General features: G+C 39.4%; 1 protein-coding gene across 3 annotated transcripts in view; it reads left to right on the plus strand.

Moving 5' to 3' along the window:
- Positions 1–25,117, plus strand: part of TBKBP1 (TBK1 binding protein 1) — a 74,947-nt gene that overhangs the window by 18,847 nt on the left and 30,983 nt on the right. For all 3 annotated transcript variants that reach the window (XM_032237532.1, XM_032237531.1, XM_032237534.1), the window contains exons 4-7: positions 9,521–9,625; positions 18,121–18,262; positions 20,725–20,921; positions 24,144–24,205. In XM_032237532.1, coding sequence (XP_032093423.1) covers positions 9,521–9,625; positions 18,121–18,262; positions 20,725–20,921; positions 24,144–24,205 — 506 coding nt within the window. The remainder of the gene's footprint in view (positions 1–9,520; positions 9,626–18,120; positions 18,263–20,724; positions 20,922–24,143; positions 24,206–25,117) is intronic.

The raw sequence follows: 25,117 nt of genomic DNA on the forward strand, positions 1-25,117 counted from the left end.
ACTAATACCTGTGTTCTGAGTAGAGAGTAGGGAGGCCATAGGTTGCAGTGGATAACGTGTCAGGTTTAAATTAGTTTAAATTAATTATATTTTCTGTAATTACTTTTTCTCCATAGTGAGGGGGGAGAAGTATCCAGAATGGGTTGATCTTGTCCTCTCATGATTGGATGAGTCAGATAAGCTCTTTGGGCAACACCCCCTGGCCAGCCGATATTCCCCATTTTTGACTCATCCACTCACTGGAAAGCTTGCATCACTCTGGACCTCTAGTAATTTATAAAGGATTAAGGAAAATTGGACCTGGCGAATCCTGCCTCCCTACATCATGCACAGCCTCCTCCTGCAAGGACTGGACTGCCACAAGCCCCCTGTGGCGGCACGCTGTCCTGGCCACTGAGTGAGACGGAGTCATTCAGTGAGGACCTTTGCCGAGCAAGCAGGAGGACAGGGCACAGGCTTCTCAGAGGCAAGCAGAGGCTTCTCAGGAGCAGGAGCGCTCCTCCGCTCCCCTCAGGGGTTGAGCCACGAACCGCGGGTTGTTAAAACGCCCTGGAAAGCCTGCGCTGGCAGCTATCACCAGTGAACAAGGTGAGAGCCGGAGAGGCTCAGAAAGAGCTGTGGGAGGCAGGGGGAGGCGAGAGAGACAGCCTCTAGCGGCAGCGGCAGCCACATGGCAGCCTGCAAAGGCACAAGCCATTTCCATGTGCTCCAGCAAAGAGGAGCCTTTTGAATTTGGAGCCAGGGGCCATCTTGAAACCACGTGGTCCAAGATGGCGGCCCCCTGCAGCTCAGAGGAGGCCAGCAGGAGCCCAGCTCTCAGCCCTCCAGCAACACCACCACCGGAGGCTCTGAGGAGCCCTTAAAAAGGTGAGAAACCATCGCAGAGGCATTAGCCAAGGGCGGGGGAGGCAGCAAAGGGCCAAAAGGAGGCTTATCAAGGAGGTTAAAGAGGCAGGTGGTGGATCAATCCCCCCCCCCCAAGCCTACCTCCTAGATGAATCACAGAGGCAGCTGCGACAAGGCTTGCAGGAAGACCCCCCCCCCAACCTGAGAACTCCTCCCCCCCAGGGGAGGATCCCCTTCGGCTTGTCCTCTGGTGTTACAGCAACCTTGCCTAATGATGTATGCAAGCCCGTTTCTGCCCCTTTTCTGATTGCCAAGCAACAGGAGAATTCCAGAGGCTTCCCCCTTAAGAATTCTCCTTTAAGTAGGAGAAAGAGGGGGGGGGGGGCGAGAAGGCTCTCAGAAGGAGGCCGGCCAGCAGCTCTTAGTAGCACAAGCTGTGTTTTTTGTGGCTAATTCTTGAGGGCGGGGCTATGGTATTTGCTCCGCAGAGCCATTTGGGAAGAAGGGGGAGGAGAGGCCCCACATGGCCCAAGACGGCAGCCCCCTGCAGCCTGGAAAAACACAAGCAGAAGGGGGAGGAGTAATCAGCCTGGCTGCTAAAGGCTGCAGCTCTCAATGGAGGGACAGAAGAGCCTCCAATCAGGTTAGAGATTACCCCTGAAGGCCTTCCAAGGGTGGGGGCGAGTAGGCAAAGAGCAAAATACAATGCAATACAATACTATGCAATACAATAGCAGAGTGGGAAGGGACCTTGCAGGTCTTCTAGCCCAACCCCCTGCCTAGGCAGGAAACCCTATACCATTTCAGATAAATGGCTATCCAACATCTTCTTAAAAACTTCCACTGTTGGGGCATTCACAACATCTGGAGGCAGGTTGTTCCACTGATTATTTTTTCTGTCAGGAAATTTCTTCTCAGTTCTAAGTTGCTTCTCTCCTTGATTAGTTTCCACCATTGCTTCTTTTCTGCACTCAAGTGCCTTGAAGGATAGTTGGGCTGCCTCTTCTCTGTGGCAATCCCAGAGATATTGGAACACTGCTATCACGTCTCCCCTAGTCCTTTCTTTCAGTAAACTAGACCTACCCAGTTCCTGCAACCGTTCTTCATAGGCTTTAGCCTCCAGTCCCCTGATCCCCTCTGTTGCTTTTCTCTAGAGTCTCCACATCCTTTCTACATCATGGTGACCAAACTGAATGCAGAATTCCAAGTGTGGCCTTACCAAGGCCTTATAAAGTGGGATTAACACTTCACGGGAGCTTGATTCTATTCCTCTGTTTATGCAGCCAAAAACTGTGTTGGTCTTTCTGGCAGCTGTTGCACACTGCTGGCTCATATTTAAAGAGTTGTCCACGAGGACTCCAAGATCCCCTTCACAGTTACTACTGTGGAGCAAGGTATTCTGTACCTGTGCACTTCATTTTCGTTGCCTAAAGGTAGAATCTTACTTCATTGAATCTCATTTTCTTAGACAGTGCCCAATGTTCAAGTGTATCAAAATCCTTCTGTATCTTTAGCCTGTATTCTGGAGTGTTGGCTGTTCCTGCCAGGTTGGGGTCATCTGCAAATCTGATGAGTCCCCCCACCGATCAGCATTTAACAAACAGAGAACTAACAGTCATTCTGACTCCTTCTTATGACCGCTTGAGATAACAGCAGTACTTAAAGAAACAGTACTACTATCATGGCATATATATTGCTAACCCAACTGTTAGCTTACACACCTAACACCCTCATTCAAATCACTGATGAAGATGTTGAAGAGTACTGGGCCCAACACAGAGCCTTGGGGTACTCCACTGCATTCTTACCTCCATGAAGAGGCAGTTCCATCGAGGAGTACAGGTGTGTGTGGTTGCTCAACCAGTTACAAAGCCATCTGGTGTGACAATGTCTAACCCACATTCTTCTACGTTATCTAATAGTAGGTTATGGTCTACCTTATCAGGACTTGCTGAAGTCCAAGTTAACTATATCGATGGCATTCCTATGGTCCACTAGTGTTGTCACTGTATCTAAGAAGGCAATATGGCTAGTCTGGCATGATCTGTTTTTGTCAAACCCCTGTTGGCTTTGGGCTCTTGATCTGTTTTTCTCCCTTTCTGAAAAGAGGAACCACATCAGCAATCCTATAGTAGTTCTCCGGTACTCCAGGATCTCTGATAGATATAGTTCAGTTGTTTGGAGATTTCGTCTGCCAGTTCCTTCAGATCCCTGGGGTGTAACCCATCCGGTCCTGGGAATTGGACTTTGGCTAGGGTAGACAGGTGCTCACTTACCATTTCTTCCCTATCTCATCTTGGGTTCCTAATCTGATTTTTGGGGTGCTGTTCTTGATAGGTTGGACTGTTTTATCCCTTTGGGTAAAGACAGATGCCAAACATGAGTTAAATAGTTCTGCCTTACCCCTGCTGTATGTCACCTTCTGGCCACTTTCTCCCAGCAAGGGACCAATTGTTTCTTTAATCTTTCTTGTTTTTAACATGTGGGAAGATGCCCCCTTTTGTATTTTATTTTATTATTGTTATTGTTGTTATTGTTGTTATTGTTGTTATTGTTGTTATTGTTATTGTTGTTGTTGTTGTTATTGTTGTTATTGTTGTTATTGTTGTTATTGTTGTTATTGTTGTTATTGTTGTTATTGTTGTTATTGTTGTTATTGTTGTTATTGTTGTTATTGTTGTTATTGTTGTTATTGTTGTTATTGTTGTTATTATCATTATTATTATTATTTTACCTTTGCAGCAGGCCTTTCTTTATTGTGAGCCTTAGCTTCCCTCACTTCATCTTTACACGCAATCTAGTGGCTGACAATTGAACTCTGTCTGTGTTTACATTCAGGATATCTCTGCGCTAATCCTAGCCATAGAATCATAGCACTCTTATGGCTGGGGAAAAAGGCTCAGACAGGCCGGTCCCCATGCCAGAACCCACCACAAACTTAAAATGGGATGTCTGACTATGAGAAATCGCAGAAGCACCTCAGATAGCCTATGATCTTAGACAGCATTCGCTGAGGGCAGAACATATAGCAGGGGTGGAGAACATCAGAGTCGACTGGCTCAGCCGGACCGAGGTGGACAATTTGGAGCGGAAGCTGCAGCCAGCAATTTTCGAGGAGCTGGCAGAGTGCTTCGGATGCCCGGAGGTCGACTTATTTTCCACGCCCCTCAACGTTCAGCTCCCAAGGTTCTTCTCCAGGTACCAGACATCGGGGGCAGAAGGGATGGACGCTCTGCGAAGCCCCTGGCCCAGGGGTCATTGGTATGCCTTTCTGTCCTTACCCCTGATCCCCAGGGTCATATGGAAAATCCTTCGGGAGGGAGCAGAAGGGGTTCTGTTGGCGCCTCACTGGTCCTGGAGGCCGTGGTTTGCAGATCTCCAGTCGCTTTCAGTGGAGAGGCCCTGGGGAATCCCCCAGGAGAGGATATCCCTCAACCAGGGGTCGCTGGAGCACCTAGACCTTCAATGGCTCCAGCTGACCGCTTGGCTCTTGAGCGGAGCATCCTGGAGAAAGACCTCTTCCCCCCCAGGATGATGCAGACTATCCAGACTGCCCGCACACCCTCCACAGAGCGTATCTATGGCTCCATGTGGTGGGCCTTTGCCTCATGGTGTAACTCCCTGGGGTACAATCCTATCCAGGCCTCAGTGCCTCAGATTCTGGACTTTCTCCAGGCAGGCCGGGACAGAGGGTTAGCTCCTAACACGATTAGGAGACAGGTTTCAGCCATCTCGTCATTTTCCTGTGTAGCAGGAGCCAGAGCTTGACTCACCATCCTATGGTCAGGCCATTCCTCAAGGGGGCTTCCAACCCCAAACCGCACACGGTGTTCAGGTACCCTTCCTGGGACTTACATAGGGTAGGGGACGCTACAACAGGCGCTCCATTTGAACCTTTATGAACAGTTTCCCTTAAGTTCCTGACTCTTACGGGGGCCTTTCTGGTGACCATCACCTCCACCAGGCGGATATACGAACTGCAAGCCCTGTCCACATGGATGATCTTGGTATCTTCCACCAAGACAGGATGGGGTTATGACGGATCCTTCCTTCATCCCCAGGGTGGGCCCCTGCTTCCATCGAGCCCAGGAACTGATTTGCCCAACTTCTGTCCAGACCCTTCTCACCCGTTGGAGAAGTGGCACACTCTGGGCGTAAGGTGGGCTCTGAGGATTTACCGCAGGAGAACCAGGCCAAACAGGAAATTCGAAGCTTTGTTTGTCTCCTTCCAACCAGGTCCTGGGTAACGAGGCGACTTCCACCACAATAGGCAGGTGGTTGCAAACCTGCATTGTCACTGCATACCAATCGCAGGGCTTACAGACACCAATCATATCACAGCTCACTCCACGCGGAGCGCAGCCACATCCACGGCCTGGGCCACGCAGACATCCCTGGCCGAAATCTGCAGGGCAGCCACGTGGGCTTTCCCCTCTCCCTTTGCTAGGAACTATAAAGTGGACTCTTTTGCCTCCGCAGAAGCCTCTTTGGACACAGGGTATTGCAGGCGGTTAACAGGGCGGGGCCCACACCTCAACTGGCATGAAGGGGAGACATGGGGCCTCAGGGGTCTCCCTCCCTAGGGACGTGCAGGCTTTGGTACGTCCCATTCTGGATACTCCTCCCCCCTCACTATGGAGAAAGGGTGTTGGTACTTACCTAATACGCCTCTTCTCATAGTTGGGGGAGGAGTATCCAGTCCCTCCCTGACTATGTTTGTACGACTAAGTGTTATGTTTATTGTTTTATGAAGTTATATAAATATTGATGTCGAAGACGATATAGCTAAGAACTGAATTAAGAGTCTGGAGTGAATGGTGCAATGAGTCAGATAGAGCGTCAAATATGGGGAATATTGGCTGGCCAGGGAGCGTTGCCCAAAGACCTTATCTGACTCATCCAATCATGAGAGGAAAAGGTCAACCCATTCTGGATACTCCTCCCCCCATTATGAGAAGAGGCGTATCAGGTAAGTACCAGTGCCCTTTTTGTCTTGAACAGACATGTATCTAGCAGAAATTTATGAATTTTAGCATATTTTCTTTATATTAACGTGAAACTATTTAGTATTCTATAGGAGTTTTGTTACTTTAACTCATCATAACCAAAGTAATACAATGAGATAAGAGGACTTAAAATTTCAATTCAATCTTGAGCCTACAAGATTCATGAGATGATTTGGGGTCAATTGTTGTTTCTCTTAGCATTGCATACTTCATAAGGCTGTATAGCCCACCCCCTCCCTCCCTCCCTCCCTCCCTCCCTCCCTCCTTCCTTCCTTTTTCTTTCTTTATTGTATAAATATTTTATTTAAACTTTAAATATACAAGGTTTTATGCAGTGAATAATCAAGTGATTATATGAGAAATAAGAAATCCAATCAACCACCAATGATCACAACAAAGGGATTCTTTGGGACAAAGAATCTTTATAAGGAGCCCTTTTTAGTTCTATATTATTATTATTATTTTATTGTAATGTTATAAATCTTGATACATTGCATTAGTTCAATAAATATTTAAGTGTGGCGATATGTATATAATGCACATAAAGTATGAACATTCGATTATTTAGGAAGTTTAAAGTATTGAAAATAAGGATTTTTTAAAATTTGGTTGCAATAAGTTTATTTCATCTGCTTATAAACAAGTGTTTAATCAAAATTCTGTAGTTATTAGCAGAATTTTAGAATGTCAATATTGTAAATATTGTAAAATATTTTAACTTTTCATCCAAACTCACGTACAAAATAAAAAAGGATCTATGTTATAACATAAAAAAGTAATTATTATTACTAGTAATAGTAATAGAAACAATATTTTTATCTGAAGCTAACGATCATATTTAATATTAAGATCACCTTGAGATTATTATTTGGTGTGTAGATAGAGAGAGACAGAGACAGAGAAACACAGACAGAGAATAAGACAGACAGAATACATACATACATGCATACATACATACATACACACACACACACACACATACATACATATTGACTGGACACACTAAGAAAGATGTTTTATAAATATATTTAAATTTTACATTAATATGAACTCATCACACAAGTACAGAATTTGATTTTCAGATTAAGGTCTAAATTCTGTAAAAAATACTGTATCTGCTATTTTCAGTTCTAACAGGTTTTCAGCCACTTATGGTTGTGATGAAGAACACAATGTCTAGCTCTAAACAGACTCAGTAATTTGGCTAGGTGGCATCAGCTCCCCTGCTTGACAATTTGAAATCAACCATGTTGTAAATCTTGTTCCTTGTAAAAGAAAGAAGGATTATCACAGCTAGAGAAACAAGAATTGCATTTCGTATCTTACTTGGTTTGTATGCAGACTTTTCCCACCAAGGGAAAAGTTCCATGAAAAGACTGGGAGTATTGTACTAAAGATTAAATGTTGTTGGGGTGGGGAGGAGAAAAAGATAGGGAAGAATTGAGGTGGGAGTCAAGGTACCATCCCCTTCTGTTGTTCTTCAATAATTTGGAATGGCATATTTTTGATAGATCGGTAGTTGAAATCTTATTCCAGTGTTATTCTTAATTTAGTAACGGACCATCTGCATTCCTTCTCTTAAAACATTTTCAGTTCTCTTGTCACTAGAAGAGAAGGATGAAGCAAAGATTCTAGTGCTTAATTTTCAGTGTTCTGTGTCAAACTTCACACCCAGGGTAGGTAATAAACCCAGACACTTCGCCCTAAATTCAGTTTTTGGCCAGACTTGCCAGGAGACTTCCAGGCATTCCTTGGCTCACAATTTTTATTGCAGACAAAAAGAAGGCCTCAGATGCAATGATTCATTTGCTCATGACAGTGCAGTAAGTAAGTAAGTAAGTAAGTAAGTAAGTAAGTAAGTAAGTAAGTAAGTAAGAAGTAAGTAAGTAAGTAAGTAAGTAAGTAAGTAAGTAAGTAAGTAAGTAAGTGGAGGGAGGGAGGGGCATGTTTTGTGGTCCATTATTTAAATTCTGGCTTTTTCCTTTCACCCTTCTGAATAAACAGATATTTAGCTTCTTTTTTGTGTATGTGTGGCTTTAAAAGGCAGTTAAGATATTTTTACTTGATGGTCCTTTCTAGTCTTCTACTTCATAAGTTTCAGCTCTCACACTGTGGATTGCTTACAGGGACTTCTTAACTTTGATAGAAATTGAAAAGAAAATTACATCTGAAAAGCAAAATGTATGCAGACAATATTTAATTAATGTCTTATTCAGGATGCAGAATTTACTTGTTTTTGACAAAGTGATTTGCTAATTGTATTGGTATGTATGGCTTTTTATAAAAAAATCCTGGTATATGGCTTAGGAATTAATATTGCTAGAAGATCTCTATCAAACAAATTTTGTTGAATATTCTACATTCTTGGTATTGTGAATTTTTTTTATAGAATTACTACTGAAATAGAACCCTCTTACAGGGATTACACTTGTCACATAATGGCTTAAAATAGTGAAATCCCATCCTTCTCATGTTAAGTTGGGAAGTCTGAGGGAGAGTTTCTGCTCAGGTCATTTGAATAAAGTTAAAAACTTCAGGGCAGTCAGAAAGAATGCTTACTTGGAGGAGACAAAATCAAAATAATTAGTGACAGCAATGATGCTGCAACTATTTCCCTTTCTATCTCAATTAAATATCCAGTATGAGTTGCTGGAGCAGTGAGTTGAATTAATAAATGCACAGTAATCTAATCCAAAATTCAGCTGCATTGACTTTTTTCCATGAAATTAATATTTCTACTATGACATTGGGACAATCTTGGAGTAGAGGATGCTAACTTCTTCATTTTGGGGCATTTTAAAATATTTCGGTGGGGGATAAGTAGAATAGATATTTTGGATGAGATACTTAAAATATCCATTGCATCAATTAACACCTCTCCCTATAGAGGCGAACTAGAAGAAAACTAACCAAAGTTTTGGGGACTAGTAGGTTAAATGCATTTGAACTTCTGCAAAGATCTAAAACACCTACTCTTGCCTCATAATACCTCCCAAAAAGAAAAGATTGCTGATTCCAAATGTATCCAAAAAGAATGCTAAGTGAACAGTATGTGCCCATGAAAAAATATTAGTTGAAAATAGATTACCGGTACATGAATTCTTTTTTTGGAGCAATGGAGATAATGAACTATTAATTACTGTGGAGTAATTAATATTCACCTCATTTTCATCCCTAGTAAATAGATTTTGCAGGTACATACAGTTGTATAAATGGAAACTTTCTCAGGATATCTTCAGCACTTTTCAGTGTGAAAATAGCTGCAGCTTGAGCATTCTTTAACTGTAAAATGAGTTCTTCCGCATTTCTTTTCTGAAATGATATCTGTACCTGGCTCCAAATTCAGTATGAATTGCTGCCATTTTTGCTGAATGATCTTCCTAATTCAGGAGGACCATCCAGGTTTGCTTTGTTTTACTACAGCAACCCACACAATTATCTGCTGATTAGCAAGCTGATTGAACACATCTGACTCAGGAGACAAACAGAAAAAACAGATTTCCCTGAGTTTAATATGGGGCAGAAGATGGTGCAACGGTCTAAAATGCAGGGAATATGCAATTGCCTGTCTCCAGCTTTTGAAACTGGCAGTCACAGATTTAGATAATTAGTGGCTGCTGAATGTGATTTTTGCTCATTTGTTTCCTATCTTTTTCTCTCTAAACCAGCTGCAAAAAAGCAAGGAAAGGGAAGAACAGATGGAGGAGATGATCCAAGCCTATGAGAAGCTGTGTATGGAAAAAACGGACCTTGAGTCAGAGCTGGGCCAAATGGTGGGTGTCAACTACTTTCTTGGTCATGCATTTTCTCCTGCTCCCATTCTTGATGATGTGATTTATTAGACTGAGAAAATAGCCATGTTTGCACCTGTTTGACTGAAATACTATTTCACTGGGTAACAACATGTATCTCTGCCAGCCAAGGACCTCTGCAAGAGATGACATTGTATCAGATGGTAGCCACTAATACAGGAGTGTCAAACTCAAGGCTGGATCCGGCCTCTAGGGTGCTTAGATCTGGCCCAAGAGGCTGCCCTGGAAACAGTGAAGGACTGGCCCATGCTGCCTCTGCCAGCAAAAATGGGTTTCCAAGCTCTGCCTCTTGCAATCCTCTGCCAGTGAGGGCCCGCTGCTCCATTTTCATTGGCAGAGGGTTGCAGGAAGCCGTTGCAGCCAAAAACAGAGTTCGAGAACCCGTTTTTGCTGGCAAAGCACTCAGGCCACCACATGCGCCAACATAAGTGAGGTTGAGGTGACCATGCCCACCCTGGACCCCCGAGGTCAAGCACAACCCTGATGCAGCCCTCAATGAAATTGAATTTGATACACCCATACTTATTGCACACCTACACTAAGTCTTCATATGATTGAAGACTTTCCCTTTTTATGAATATGAATATTACACTTGTAAAACAGGGGGAAGGGGTTCAGTTGCACAGTGATGACTATCCCCTTGACCTTTTCTACTCCCTCACTCTACCCCAGTCACCAATATACCCGTCGTCAGCACATTTTGTTATGGGGATACAGCAAAAATTATAATCAAGAATATGGTGGCAGAGGAATATAAAATGAAATTTCATTTAACTTATTTGTAGATTTGGTTCACCGACAAATGCGCGCCCGACAAATGCGTGCCGACGAAACCGCGCCACGACGAAACAAACAAAATAGTGGGACGCGAAAACAACCCTAACCCCCAATGTTGTTTTCGCGTCCCACTATGTTGTTTGTTTTGTCGCGGCATGGTTTTGTCGGAGCGCATTTGTTGGGTCACAGTAGATTTAGTTAAAGCTCCTTGAAAATAATTTAATAACATGATTAATTTTATTTTTTATTTTATTTATTTATATCCTGTCTTTGTATTAGTTTACAAATAACTCAGGGCAGCGAACCTATCCACACACAAGGTGGGACTAGAACTCACAGAAAACTGTTTTCTAGCTTACTGCTTAACTACTCTAAACTGGCATCATAATATCTTTAATAGAATCACTAACATTTTTGTATGTATTGGTTTAGTTTTCAAATTTCTACCCTGCTGAAATCCAGAGATTTGGTGATTTACAGAGATTATTATAGAACCAAACTCTTCCAACTGTTTTATGAGCCATGATGGCGCAGTGGTTAGAGTGCAGTACTGCAGGCTACTTCTGCTGACTGCTGACTGCTGACTGCCTTCAATTTGGCAGTTCCAAATCTCGCCAGGCTCAAGATTGACTCAGCCTTCCATCCTTCTGAGGTGGATGAAATGAGGACCCAGATTGTTGGGAGCAATATGTTGACTCTGTAAACCACTTAGAGAGGACTGTAGAGCGCTGTAAAGTGATATGTAAGTCTAAGAGCTAATGCTATTGCTATAGCACAATTGTTCCTCCTCCAAGATCTGTCCCTAGATATTTCTATCACATTTTATATCCTTCAGGTAGGAAACTATTTACTCTGGTCAGAATTGGGTGCTAAATGTTAGGGCAACAACCAGTAGATTTATAGGCCGCCTCTATGAAATCCAAATTTGTTTCTTTAAGACAAATTAAGACTTGGTTGGAATCCATTTCACATGTGCTATTAGCAATAGCAATAGCAATAGCAGTAGACTTATATACCGCTTCATAGGCCTTTCAGGCCTCTCTAAGCGGTTTACAGAGAGTCAGCATATTGCCCCCAACAATCTGGGTCCTCATTTTACCCACCTCGGAAGGATGGAAGGCTGAGTCAACCCTGAGCCGGTGAGATTTGAACCGCTGACCTGCTGATCTAGCAGTAGCCTGCAGTGCTGCATTTAACCACTGCGCCACCTTGGCTCTATGAAATGTCCATTGTACACTCGGGGACAATGAAGTTTAATACTTCCAATTGTTAATAACACTAATTGCTATTGTGGCCAGGAAGTTATTACCCTTCTCCTTGGTGACCATTCTTCTAAGAAGGATGTAAAATTCTTATTTATAGCTTTAGCTGTTAGAAGCCATCTGGTTCCTCCCTCAGGCTATTAATTGTTAGCTGCTAATTGTGTTAGGATTTTCTCACATTTTTTTGCAGTTATTGATTACTAGTCTTTTATTGTGTTTGGTCTTGAACCTTAAATAAATTTTGATTCATTCATTACAGATTATAAAAGCCATGTCAAACAACATCAACAAAAACAGTAAAACAATATAAACCAAACATGGAACTGGTGACAGTTTTATTGTTTTAACTTCTATCACATTAAAAAATTACACAGCTAGCCCTTGTTTAATCACTACTCAATCAGGGATTCTGAAATTACAATGGTGCTGAGTGGTATTTATGACTGGCCCTAAAAGTTCCAGCCATTCAAGCACCCCAGCACAAGTCACATGATACCAGTTTTGGCAACTAGCTTGATTTATGATGGTTGCAGCATCATATGGTTATGTGATTGCCATTTGCAACTGCTCTGCTGGCTTCCCAAAACAAAGTCAACAGCTAAGCCAACAAGGAAGGTCACAAGTTGCTTTGGATAGGTCTTGGCCTCACCGTGATAGTGCTTTATCTCATCAGTCGCTCCTACCCAGTAGCAGCTACCCCCAGGTCCAACCATGCTTATGATGCATCTTGTTCCATTGGGCACAAGATACTTATTTGCCTCGTGGCCTTCTTGCAAGCCATCTGACACTTGTTTAATCATTTTGCAATCCTCATGAAACAGCAGCAACAGGGAGTGCTGAGACCGCTGTTGCTAATTGTTAGGTGATCTTAGTAATCAAAGTCTACCAGTAATTTTCTGGCAACCTTAGGAAGTCTCTGGATTTGCCACTAAAGATTTCAGAAGTCCCATGAGGTTTTGCTGCCATAAACTGCAACTCTGCCTCAGATGGCATGGACATTTCTAAGATTTTTTGCTTCATCTTCCAAAATAGCTTGGATAGCCATAATCATCATGAATCTTAGTTTAGGTGAATAGGGAATGCCATTTGCTTCCCTGACTTTTGCCAAAAGCCTTTCTGAATCATGCAGAGGCAATTTGTCTTATTCAGTGGGGTTGGTTTTGAATGGCAGAATTAGAACTTCTCATGAATTCAGTGACTAATGGATTTAATGGTATATCTTTTCTTTTATTCCCCACCTACGATAATCTGCTATACTAATTATAAAGAGCTATAGGATTATTATTTAGCCAGTCAGAACTGTGTTGGCAGGCCTTGATCCCTTTTGCCACTCCCGCCCTCCCTTGAAGTGTGCATTAGGACACAACTTAATATAAAACTTGCAATTCTTGTTATTCAGTCTTATAAGCATCATAATAAATGGCCTTAAGTGTGCTTTGAAGAAAAACGTAATTTTGCTTGGTAAGTCAAACTAAGGAGCCCTGTAATTCAACATTTCTTACTCAACAGCAAAAGTAATTTTGAGGCAGAAATCCAGGGTGTTATATAGCAGAACAAATTCAGTAGGGCCATATAACTCTTTTAGAGGGTGCAATACAAGTCCAAAGCAAGGTCACCCAAAGACTGTTTGGAGGAAAGGATATACAATGCTAGCTCCCCATGATCACATGATTTACTGTATGTTCAGATGCTTGGACACTGACTTACATTTATAACCATTGCACTGTCCCAGGGTGACCTTTTGACAAGCAAAGTCAACAGGGAAGCCAGATTCACTTAATAACCGAGTTACTAACAGTGGTTCACTTCACAAATGCGGCAAGAAAGGTCGTAAAATGGAACAGAACTTACTTAACACATTTCTCATTTAACGACATAAATATTGGGCTCCATTGTGGTCATAAGTCGAGGACTACCTCCAAAAGAAAACAAAGAACTAGTCAAACCTCTTTCAAACATAGGAAGAAAGTTAACAATTAAAAAAAAAGTATGGGAAAGAGAAAAAAGTCAAAGAGAAAAACAAGAGAAAGATTTGAAGCAATGATGGACTTTTCAGCTAAATGGCCAGGGTCTAGTACTGATGTTTTTCCAGGAGCTATAGCTGGCATCTTCAAAGGGAGAGTGAGCTGCTTTGTGGTGTACCTCTCTTGACAATTCACAGGCAGCTGAAATGAGTTGACTGGACTCTTATAGTTGAACTTGGCAAGCTGATCCATGGTCCATATCATGGGAGGCCAAGAAAGCTGGTTTCCAATTAACTTCTTTTTTGAGCACCAGTCATGTTTTTCTTTTAGCATGTTAATGGACCTTGATGGCTTTTCTATTTTAGCCAGAGAATGAGGCTCAATACTGCTTCATTGATGCCAGCTGTGAAAACCCGGATTGTTGTTGGGGGCAATATGCTGACTCTGTAAACCGCTTAGAGAGGGCTGAAAGCCCTATGAAGCGGTATATAAGTCTAACTGCTACTATTGCTATATTAGATGTATGTGTATGCGCACGCGCACACACACATGCTCTCAAACACACACACAATTTAAAGAAAAATAAACATAAGTAAACACTCATATTCATTATTTCTAAAACATATTTTACAGATGGATGTAATGACTTAGGAATTACTTTGTTTATACAACTAAATAAAATGACACTCAATGTGAATATTTAATTAAAAGGTTCTTCAAGATTATTGGTTGCTATATAAATGTACATCCTTTGCTAATTCCCATATTTTAAACTCCATTGATGTAGTTAAGCTTTGCAGTGTTTTCTTACAGTAAACTTGGCAGCTCATAACAACATTGAATTAATTTCTTGTGTTATACCATTTTATTTATACTTCCTAGGGAAGATGAAAAATTAATCAAATCAAATGAATTATTAAATATATTATATAATTTTTCCATTTTATTTGAAAATCTTCCAACACAAACAAATGTATCTGTGTGGGCATTGTGACCAGAAATGGTTGTACATAATGATTTGATTACACTCCGTCAGCATGATGACAATAAGTAGTACAATACAGTTTTATGGGAGAATAGTACTATAAAGAATAGTACTTTTAATATCAGGTAGAAATGATATTGCTTTACAGGCTGAATATCTAGCACTAGCTCAGTAAACCTCCTTTGAGCCAAGGTGGTTAAATGCACCACTGCAGGCTGACTGCTAGATCAGCAGTTCAGCGGTTCAAATCTCACCGGCTCAGGGTTGACTCAGCCTTCCATCCTTCCGAGGTGGGTAAAATGAGGACCCGGATTGTTGTTGGGGGCAATATGCTAACTCTGTAAACCTCTTAGAGAGGGCTGAAAGCCCTATGAAGCGGTATATAAGTCTACTGTTATTGCTATTGCTATTGCTATTTGAGATCTGAATAATATGAGTTACTCATCTTAAATTGAAGTAACAATAAAATTAGTATGATTTTTATTATTATGTTTAAAGTTTAGTGTGGTGGTAAAGGTGCTGACTAGAAAAAGGACACCGAGTGCTAGCCCACCCTCAGGCATGAAAGTTAGCTGTATTATTTTGGCCCCATCATTCTCTCAGCCCAATTCACCTCACAGAGTTTTTGTTGGGGGGGGAAATAGAAGGCAGGTGTATTAGGTTTGTTCACTTCCTTGAGTTACATATAAAAAAGGTGTAAGATAATAATAATTCTAATATTTCAGGTTTCTCTACCTAAATCTCTTTTCTATGCTTTGTGTAAGCCTCCGAAAACTATTTTATATGCATAAATGTTTCCCTGCCATGTACACATCAATTAATTAACATGAATTGGAAACATTGAAAGAGGAATACAAATTAAGGAAGAATAGCAATTCTAATAGCAGTTTTTCTATTCAGCAGTGACAAAGAAAAATGTTGCCCTGACTTAAGTCAGGAATAGGAGTTTGTTGCTTTTCTTAGAATGATAAAAGGAGCAGTGTGACACAAGCTCTAACTCTTTTAAATGTGCATTCAATGTCACAGTACTTGTGCAAAATAGGATCCGTTTGTATCATTCCTTTCATTATTCTATCCCCCTATTTGACCCTGCAGATGCCACTGATCAAGAATACAAAGTGTTCAGCCAAAATGTTCAGTGCTCCATGTGACTGTAGAGGAAAGAAGGAATGATGTAATGCTTTATAACTGCATTGCTTAGCAATGGCAATCCCAGTCCCAACTGCCATTGTAGCCTGCAGATAATCTCTATTTTATTTCCAATAACGTTTGTAGAAATATTGTATGCATTTGACTTCATCAGATGTGGGAAGATATCCAGGCAGAGCAAAGCATATAGCAATAGCAGACTTATATACCCCTTCACAGTGCTTTGCAGCCCTCTCCAAGTAGTGTACAGAGTCAGCATATTGCCCCCAATAATCTGGGTCCTCATTTTACCAACCTCGGAACAATGGAAGGCTAAATTAACCTTGAGCCTGGTGAGATTAGAACTACTAAACTGCTGGCAGCCAGTAGACAGCAGAATTAGCTTGCAATGCTGCATTCTAACCACTGTGCCACTATAGCTCTTGGAAATAAAATGGGATTTTATTATGTTTCGCATAACACATTAACAACATATAACACACCTATAATTTAATTGTCTATGTTTCTTTTAGGAATAAATCAAGATTGATTAGGAAACAATTATTTATAAACATTTTAGTTTATAGATTAACAACGTGGTGAACCTTTTTTTTTCCATCTTGATTTAACAATGTAAATAGGCTTTTTTGTTGGCCTTCTGTGGAGATCCTTATTTAGTTAAAGAATAACACTATTACTTTAGTTTGACAAGGTAAAAACTATATATAACCTTTTATATAAATAATATTTATTTGGTATTTTTTAAATATTTAAACAGTTCAAAGCAGTTTAACAGTTTAGAAATATACTATTTCAGCTTCTCTTAATTGGCTAAATAAATCTTCATGATCATCAATAAATTTAGTGAGTTTAGAGTTAATCTACAATCTCTAAACTTAATATTTTCAGAATTATTACACGTATAAATAGAACAAAATGCTATAATTCTGTATGTCCTTTTGTTTACTTAATGGAACTTGGTTTTCCTTCCTATCTACCAGCTACTTACCACTATGAATAGAATAGAACAGAACAGAACAGTTGGAAGGGACCTCAGACGTTTTCTAGTCCAACCTCCTGGTCAACCAAGAAGACCTATAATATATCAGAGAAATGGTCGTCCAATCTCTTCTTAAAAACTTCCAGTGTTGGAGCATTTACAACTTCTGGAGTCAAGTTGTTCCACTGATTAATTATTCTGTCAGGAAATTTCTCCTTAGTTCTAGATTGTTTCTCTCCTTGATTATTTCCTTCCATTGCTTTTTGTCTTGCCTTCAGATGCTTTGGAGAATAAGTTGACCCCCTCTTCTTTGTGACAGTCCCTTAGGTATTGAAACACTGCTATCATGTCACCTCTAATCCTTCTTTTCATTCGGCTAGACACACCCAATTCCTGCAACCTTTCTTCGCATGTTCTTTATTCAATTGTATTATATCCTTGGAGGAATTTTACAGTCCTTTAGCAATGCTGTCTTTGAGCCAAACATTATGTAACAATTAGATATTTAATCTCCATTTAAAAGGAAGCAAAATTGAGATCATGGATTGAAAAGACCTAATATAATTGGAGCATTATCAGAAATTGTTATTGTTTTAGCTATACTCTTGCTTAATATATGAGCCCTGAATGAAATTAAGATGCTATTATTGAGCAGATTTGTTTTTTTGGCTGAGTGCAACATAAAATCTTTAGCTGAAGTGTTATTAATTACTCAATGCCCAAGAATGGAAGGATACTTTGAACAAATGGCTGCAAAGTTGATGGTGTTAGCAGAGATGGCTAAATTGACTGATTAAAGAAAACAAATGTTTCTACTTGGAAACCACTTTTAGACTTTTTGCTGGATTTGGAAAAAAAATGCTGGAGATGGGGAAAAAATGAAATGAAATTTTGATTTGGGGTTTTACTGACTAGATAGGTTTGTTGTTATAGAAATGATATTACTATGTATAAGTAAAAAGTTGGGGTTATATTTTTAAGAATACCTTATTCTACTAGTCAGAAGTCAATATTTTACTCTTTCTTTTCCCCTTTTCCCTTCGCCTTTTCCTCTTTCCCTTCCTTTCCCCTATTTTCTATTATTTTTATTTTTTTACTTTGTATTCCTGTATTTTAGATTCTGATGAATTAATAAATAATTGAAACAAAAAAGAAAACTAAAATGAAGTAAAAGTTGATCAGGATCAGAATGAACTCAGAATGAAACTCTTCAGAAGAGAGGGGATTGGTCTTAGATTGGAGGCGAGGCGAAGTTGAGGGCAGCTTCTTTGGATTTGAAGGCTTCTCTGCTTACTATCTTTTCTATCACAACATCTATTTCTATCTTGGTCTTTCTGCAGAGAGCACTTGTTGATACACACCTGAATCGCATTCGGAGCCTGGAGCAGCAGTTAAGGCAGAGAGATGGCAACACTTTCCAGAATCTCAACTCTCAACTTCAAAATCAAGAAGTTCAGTTCCGATCACTTCATGGCACTCATGGTGATTTTTTAAAAAATTTCTAGTCCAGAAAACAAGGTATTAACTGTTAGGTTTGAAACCAGTTATACTCAATTGATCCAAAGTCTGAAACCACAAATCCCAGAATTATATATCCTGGGTAAAAATATTGGGAATTGTAGCTGCAGCACATCTGAAGGTACCCAATTGGAGAATACTGCATTAACCAAAATGTGGCACTACAATTTGGGAAAATCAGTTTTGGAACCAACAGTATGAGTTAACAGTAACAGAGTTAGAAGGACCTTGGAGGTCATCTAGTCCAACCCCCTGCTCACACAGGAGACCTGTACTTGGGATTCGAACAGCCTACAGGGTTAAAAGGACTGCAGATGGTTGAGATCAAATGTAGGCAGTAATCATAGTTTATGAAAAATAGCTGAATCTCTAAAGGGTCAGTGAAAGATGTGATCAGAAATAGGTCAGTGATCAGATTTCAGAGAGGCAGTAGATGAAGGGATTTATGTGATCAAATATACCTTTTGAAGTCAGATACTCATTTTCAGACTCTGAGGTCAGCTACTCAGACGCTGGATCTAGAGACTTGAGGCAAAATCTTGCCTTCCAGTAGTACATTGACTCATCAACATTTATTTGTTCATTTATAGAATAGAAATAAAATATATAATAAATTATATTATATATAATTTATTAAATTATAATATTAGTATCTTTCATTTTTATTGTGCAACAATCTTGGCATTTAAAATAAATAATTAAAATACTGAATTAAAAACTAATAGTTAAAAGGAAGTATTATCTAGTAAAAATTTGTAATATAATATACAGACATACAACACAGGCAAATAACATATAACATAAATTCTTTGAAATTTGCCACTGTAATATAGAATTAATATCCAGTTGAAAATGTACAGCAATGCCAGCAAGAGATCCACAGGCAATTTTTTAAAGGATTGGAAAAATGTAGAAAGTACATTGATAATTCAGAACTTTATATGTCAGGCTGGCATAGCCCAATCTATCTGTTTCCTATGTGTAAATGGAGATTATTCACATTATGGCACTAACATTTGTCAGCCAGTAGGTGGTGCTACGATTCCTTGAATCTTGGGTGCATGCAGACTAGTCCATTTCCAAAATATTGCTTTCTCTTTGATCTTTACTTGCTTTGAATTCCTAGGAAAAACATAAGAAATACAGGAAAAGGATAAAATGATTGATTGGTGAATCTTTTCCCAGAGTCCAGTTTTCTGGATAGTTTTACCTATTACCTATTCATTTTTGGAGCAGTGTTCCTGCATTTTAATAGAGGGCAGCTGTCCATCTCTGAGAAGATCTGAAATGCTTGTTGATCATGACAATATATGGCTATGTTATTTGAGGCAAATCAGAGCGGAAGCTTAGCTTCTCAATTTTTAGGTGTTGGATTACAAAAGGAATTTAGCAATTGAATAGTCAATCCCTATAATAGAGTTAGCTGGTCTTTTTCAGACCCAGGACCATAACTGGTTTTTTAGATGTGTGCTCCAGGCATGCCCAACACCATATGTAGGGCCAGACTAAAAATTAAACATTAAATTCAAATAAAAATAAACTATCCCATGAATTTACAGTTTAGAATGGGATCTGGAAGCTCTATATAAAGCTTTGAGGCCTGAGATCGGTTTTAGTGAGAATACAATCATAAGTATAACTGAAGCACCTTTTAAAGACATGGGAAAACAAACTTGAAAGATCATTTGGGTATAATAGTCCCACTTTAGGATTTGCTCCCCCCCCCTCTTTCTTTATTTCACCTAGCAGTGCCACATATGTTTCTTTTTCTTTTTAATTTCCCACGATTGTTCTGTTTTGACCCTGTCTAAGACACTGCAGAAATTAACTGGATGGTTAGGTGCACTATCCTTTTGATATTTTGAAGGCTCCCAGCACAGCCAGATGGACTAACTGATGGAGAAAAGGCTCTAACAAAGGAAAAGCAAGTACATTTGCTGGCACATCTCAATTCAGGAGCCAGTACTGTCCAGAACTCTCAAAACTTATTGCAACAGATCATAGCCTCCATATCAATAATTATTTATTCTCTGCTTTTTCTTCCTAATTTCATCATTATGAATATTTAAAATCAATAACTGAAGTCAATAAGCTGAGTGTTCTGTTATTAATTATGGCCTAAGACTTAGAAATTAACCTGCTTTCATATTTTGAAGTCTGGTCAGGAGATATTCCTTCTGCTAGTTTTATATGATTACCAAAGATCATTGTTACATAGGGGTTATTTTCGGAAGCAATTGCCCAGTATTGTTATTATAAATTATTTGTCCTTAAAAAAAAGTTCAAAGAGTCTTATTTCTTTGCAATTCCAGTTCTTAGGAACTGAATATAATGGTCCTTTATCACATTTAGCCCTGCCAGTCTATCTTCCATCCTGACCTCTTTGATAATGATTTCCTCTATATCTCTCCTCCCACCATCCCTAGTACTGGACCGCTCAATGAACTGGCCGAGCTCACGGAGCCTGGAACAGGCAGAAGCTTTGGAGGTCCAAAGGTTGGAAGTAGAGCTTGAGAAGTCAAGGCAGGAAATCCAGAATTGTCAGCACCGGGAAGAGCAGTTGAAGAATGAATGTGAAAGGCTGCAGGCAGAGGTGAAGCAGCTGCAGGAGACCAGGGCTCAGGTATTTCTAACAGGATTTCCCCGTACTGTTAGTTAATGCCTTGGAGATCTTGTTTGAGACATTTAATCACTTTATAAAAAGATCAAGGCAGTTTGAAATGTTATTTGTAATAAAAGCTGCTTAGTTGAGGTCTCAAAACATGAAACTGGTGGAAATGATGAAATAGCAAATACAAGTAGTCCTCAGCTTACAACCATTTGTTTAGTGACCAGCCAAAGTTACAATGACACTGAAAACAGTGACTTACAGCCGGCTGTCCCATGACCATCTCAGTATCTCCACAGTCATGTGATTAAAATTTGGGCGCTTGGCAACCAGCATGTATTTAAAATGGTTGCAGTATCCCGGGATCATGTGATCACCATCTGCAAACTTTCAGCTGGCTTCCAACAAGCAAAGTCAATGGGGGAAGCTGGATTTGCTTAGTGACTATGTGATTCACTTCACAACTGCAATGATTTGTTGAAAAGTTGTAAAATTTGGTGGGACTTACTTAATAACCACCTTGCTTAGCAATGAAATTCTGATCTCAATTGTGGTTATAAGTTAAGGACTATCTGTAATTTAGAAAGAATTATCTGGCTGCAGTTTTTAACATTTTGGAGGATGTCCATAGTGCATACTATTGGGTATTGAAAGTTACTTAAAATCCCCTTGGAAAATCCTGAGGGTAGCATTTTTCTGGGTTTCTGTGACTTCTGGGTATGAAAATATCTGAATCCAGGTACCATACCTCCCACCTTCAAAATTAGCTGATAATTGCAGCTAGATATGTTATATGCAAAGATGCTTGCTATATGAGATTATGTCATTCTCATCCTGCTAATTAAAAAACAAATGTAACTGAGATAGGAGTTTCCTATCATCTGCTATAATCCAAGAAGTTTCAGTGAAGAATATTCATCCCTGGATGTTTGTATTCAAGCCGATGAAACTAGACACATTATATAACCACCGAAAACTCTTGTCTTATTCTATGGGCACATCCTGCACCAGTCTTTCTCAATCTTGGTAACTTTAAGATATGTGGCCTTCCCAGAATTCCCCAGTCAGTTTTGCCTATTGACTTTTGTATCCAAACTCTTGAACCTAATGTACCTATTCCCTGATTTTCTGAAAAATCTGCCTGAAGTTCTTCAGATATTTTTCACCTATTCATTTAATCTGCTATTGCTTATATAAAATAAAGGTGCGTTCTTTCTAAATAAAATAAATAAAAGCAGAGCTCCCAGGTACAAATTAAGAAATATAACCTTCCTGTTCTTTATTTGTAACATCTTACTTGACAGCTTTAATTTTTCTAGTGTCCTGATTGGAATGAATGTTGTACAGCTAAAGCAGAAAGAAGTAGAGAAGATGCTGTAGCCTTTTCAAGCAGTGACATCAGACAGGGCAAGAAGAATCAGTCTAATACCAGCAATACCACAACACAACCCCCATCACTTGTCTACTTTCCCCCAGAAGAGTGCAACTTGTGATGTAACATTATTTTGTCATTCCATGGAAAACTATATGCCCCTGTGGATGTTGTTCACTTTTTCTTATATTGTTAAATTTACAACCACCGGCAGTCTTCAATTCTGACCATGCTTAGTTGGGAAACATAGTAGAGACAATTCAGAGAACTATAGGCAAAAGTTTCAGACATGAAAGATTATGAAAGACTAATTAAACTAATTTATTGCCAATCATGTCTATATCTCCAAATCTTCTCAACTAACAGTTAAAGGGTTAGATAAGGTCAACAGAATTCAAAGACGGTTGAACTTCATTCATTTGTGGCAATGTAGGGATTATATGCTGACCTCTATTTTGTATCCCCTCCCTATAGGTTGTAAGCCGCCCTGAGTCCCCTCAGGGAAAAGGGCGGCCTATAAATAAAAGCAGTCTAATCTAATCTAATCTAATCTAATCTAATCTAATCTATTTTAACTCCACCCCAGGTTCTGCCATTGCTTCTCCTACAATAGCAGAACATTTATTTTAGTCAAAAAAGATAAGTCTTATTTTCAGATTGTTGCACTCAATTACTGAGTTACTAATTAAAACATCTGAAAATCACTTGTATTTATTGTATTTCTTAAATAAGTTTCCATTTTCTAATACATAGGTCTTTCTTATTTTATAGTAAGATCATTGGGATTTAATTCATATTACCATAAATAGTTATATAACTTTCTTAATAATATACCATATTTATCAATATATCAAATAATATTTGAGGGACAACCACAAAGATGAGGGGGTCAACTTATTTTCAAAGCGTCAAAAGGCAAGACAAGAAACAATGGATGAAAACTAATCAAGGAAAGAAGCAACCTAGAACTAAGAAGAATTTTCTAACGGTGAGAACAATTAACCCATGGAATCCCTTGCCTTCAGAAGTTGTGGTGCTCCATCACTGGAGGCTTTTAAGAAGAGATTGGACAGCCACTTGTCTGAAATGGTACAGGGTCTCCTCAAGCAGGGGGTCAGACTGGAAGACCCAGGTCCCTTCCAACACTGTTATTCTGTGTTCTATATACTATGATTCCCCAGGCTAGAAATAGATACTGTCAGTTCTATTCCTCCCTTAGACATAGACCCAAGTGGGTGACTTTGAGTTAATCAATCTCAGTTCTAAATTTAGGTGAAACATTTTTTAAAATTTTGCTCAGAAAACTGCATGGGGATGCCCAGGTGATAGCAGTTTGATTCATAAACTGTTATATTGAACAATATATAATATGGGTTATTTTTCAATGGAAATTTAAAATTTTGCTCAGAAAACTGCATGGGGATGCCCAGGTGATAGCAGTTTGATTCATAAACTGTTATATTGAACAATATATAATATGGGTTATTTTTCAATGGGAACTTTGATAATTTTCCCCCCTAAAAGGCATAATAGGTCTTTTCCTGTAATGAATATTAAATAGTTCCTGAAAAAATAGTTGTCATTCTGAATTTCATTATTTTCTTTTAACTTTTGTTGCTTATATTAGTTTTAGTTATGAGGACATGCTTTTTGTATTTATTTCAGACTCAAATTAGAACTTTAATTAAAAAGATTAATGGAATCCATCTGGATAAAAATCAAGTTGAAATAGTGCAAATAAGACCTTATTTGTTCCATTTACAAAATAGAGCTTTCCTTTAGCTGTATTCCCCTGGCTTGTTGTACTAGGGATTGTATAACCATGAGTATGTATTTATAACAAAGTTTGATCTTATTTTTCTTAGGATCTCGCAGCTAGTCAGTCGCAAAGGGATATGGCATGGGTGAAGAAGGTTGGAGATGACCAGTAAGTGCCATTCTTATTAGTAGATAATCATGTTTACTGGGATGGAATTTCCTGGATGTTCAAGTGCCAAACTTTCAATTTGTGAAATCAGATATATTGACATTTGATTGATCAAGATAATCTTGTCCATTGTGATAAAGCTCTGATTCTAAGAGGTTAATAGCGGTTGGTGTTATTAAAGGAGCTGGAAGTGTCAGAGAGATTCCAAGAAGTTAGTTATGTGAAATATAAGTGGTGGATGCACATAATTATTCAGGCCATTTACCTTTATATCTTGCCTTTCTACTGATAATATCTCTCCAGTATTGATCATAATAAGAACAAATGAATTCCTTGTGTGAATCCACATTTGGCAATACAATATTCTGTTCTGTTCCATTCCATTCCATTCCCTAGACATTTATGAAGGCTTCAAGTATGACAAGTCTATAAAATGCCAATTCCTCAAATACTGCTCTTCAAAGTATGTTCTAGTTATCTAGCAAAGCAAACCAGCCTTTAGCTGCTTTGATCCTTAAGGGTGTAACTCATCTCAATATCTAGATAATTGAGATACTGCAGTCAGAAAAAATAAAAGGATTTTTAAAAATCTTTTAAAGAATAAACATCTTATTACAGGGACCCAGAGGTGCTTTTTCACCTGGACTTTCTGGTTTTTTCTTTGAAGGCGTTTTCCTTCTCATCCAAGAAACTTCTTCAGCTGTGACTGGATGGTGGGGAATGGAAGGATTTGTACTCCTTGCAGACAGCTGGACATTTGATTCTGTTAGAATTGTTAAGGCCACATGGAGGTTAATCTGTGTCTTCAGAGTCACCTGAGTGTTGCAATTGGGTATGGCACCTTCTTGGAACTGTTGAAAACGTTTTGTAAACTGGAGTTAGATGATGTCGCATGCCTCCCCCTTGGTTGAG

The sequence above is a fragment of the Thamnophis elegans genome, chromosome Z, assembly GCF_009769535.1.
Source record: "Thamnophis elegans isolate rThaEle1 chromosome Z, rThaEle1.pri, whole genome shotgun sequence".
NCBI classification, from domain to species: domain Eukaryota; kingdom Metazoa; phylum Chordata; class Lepidosauria; order Squamata; family Colubridae; genus Thamnophis; species Thamnophis elegans.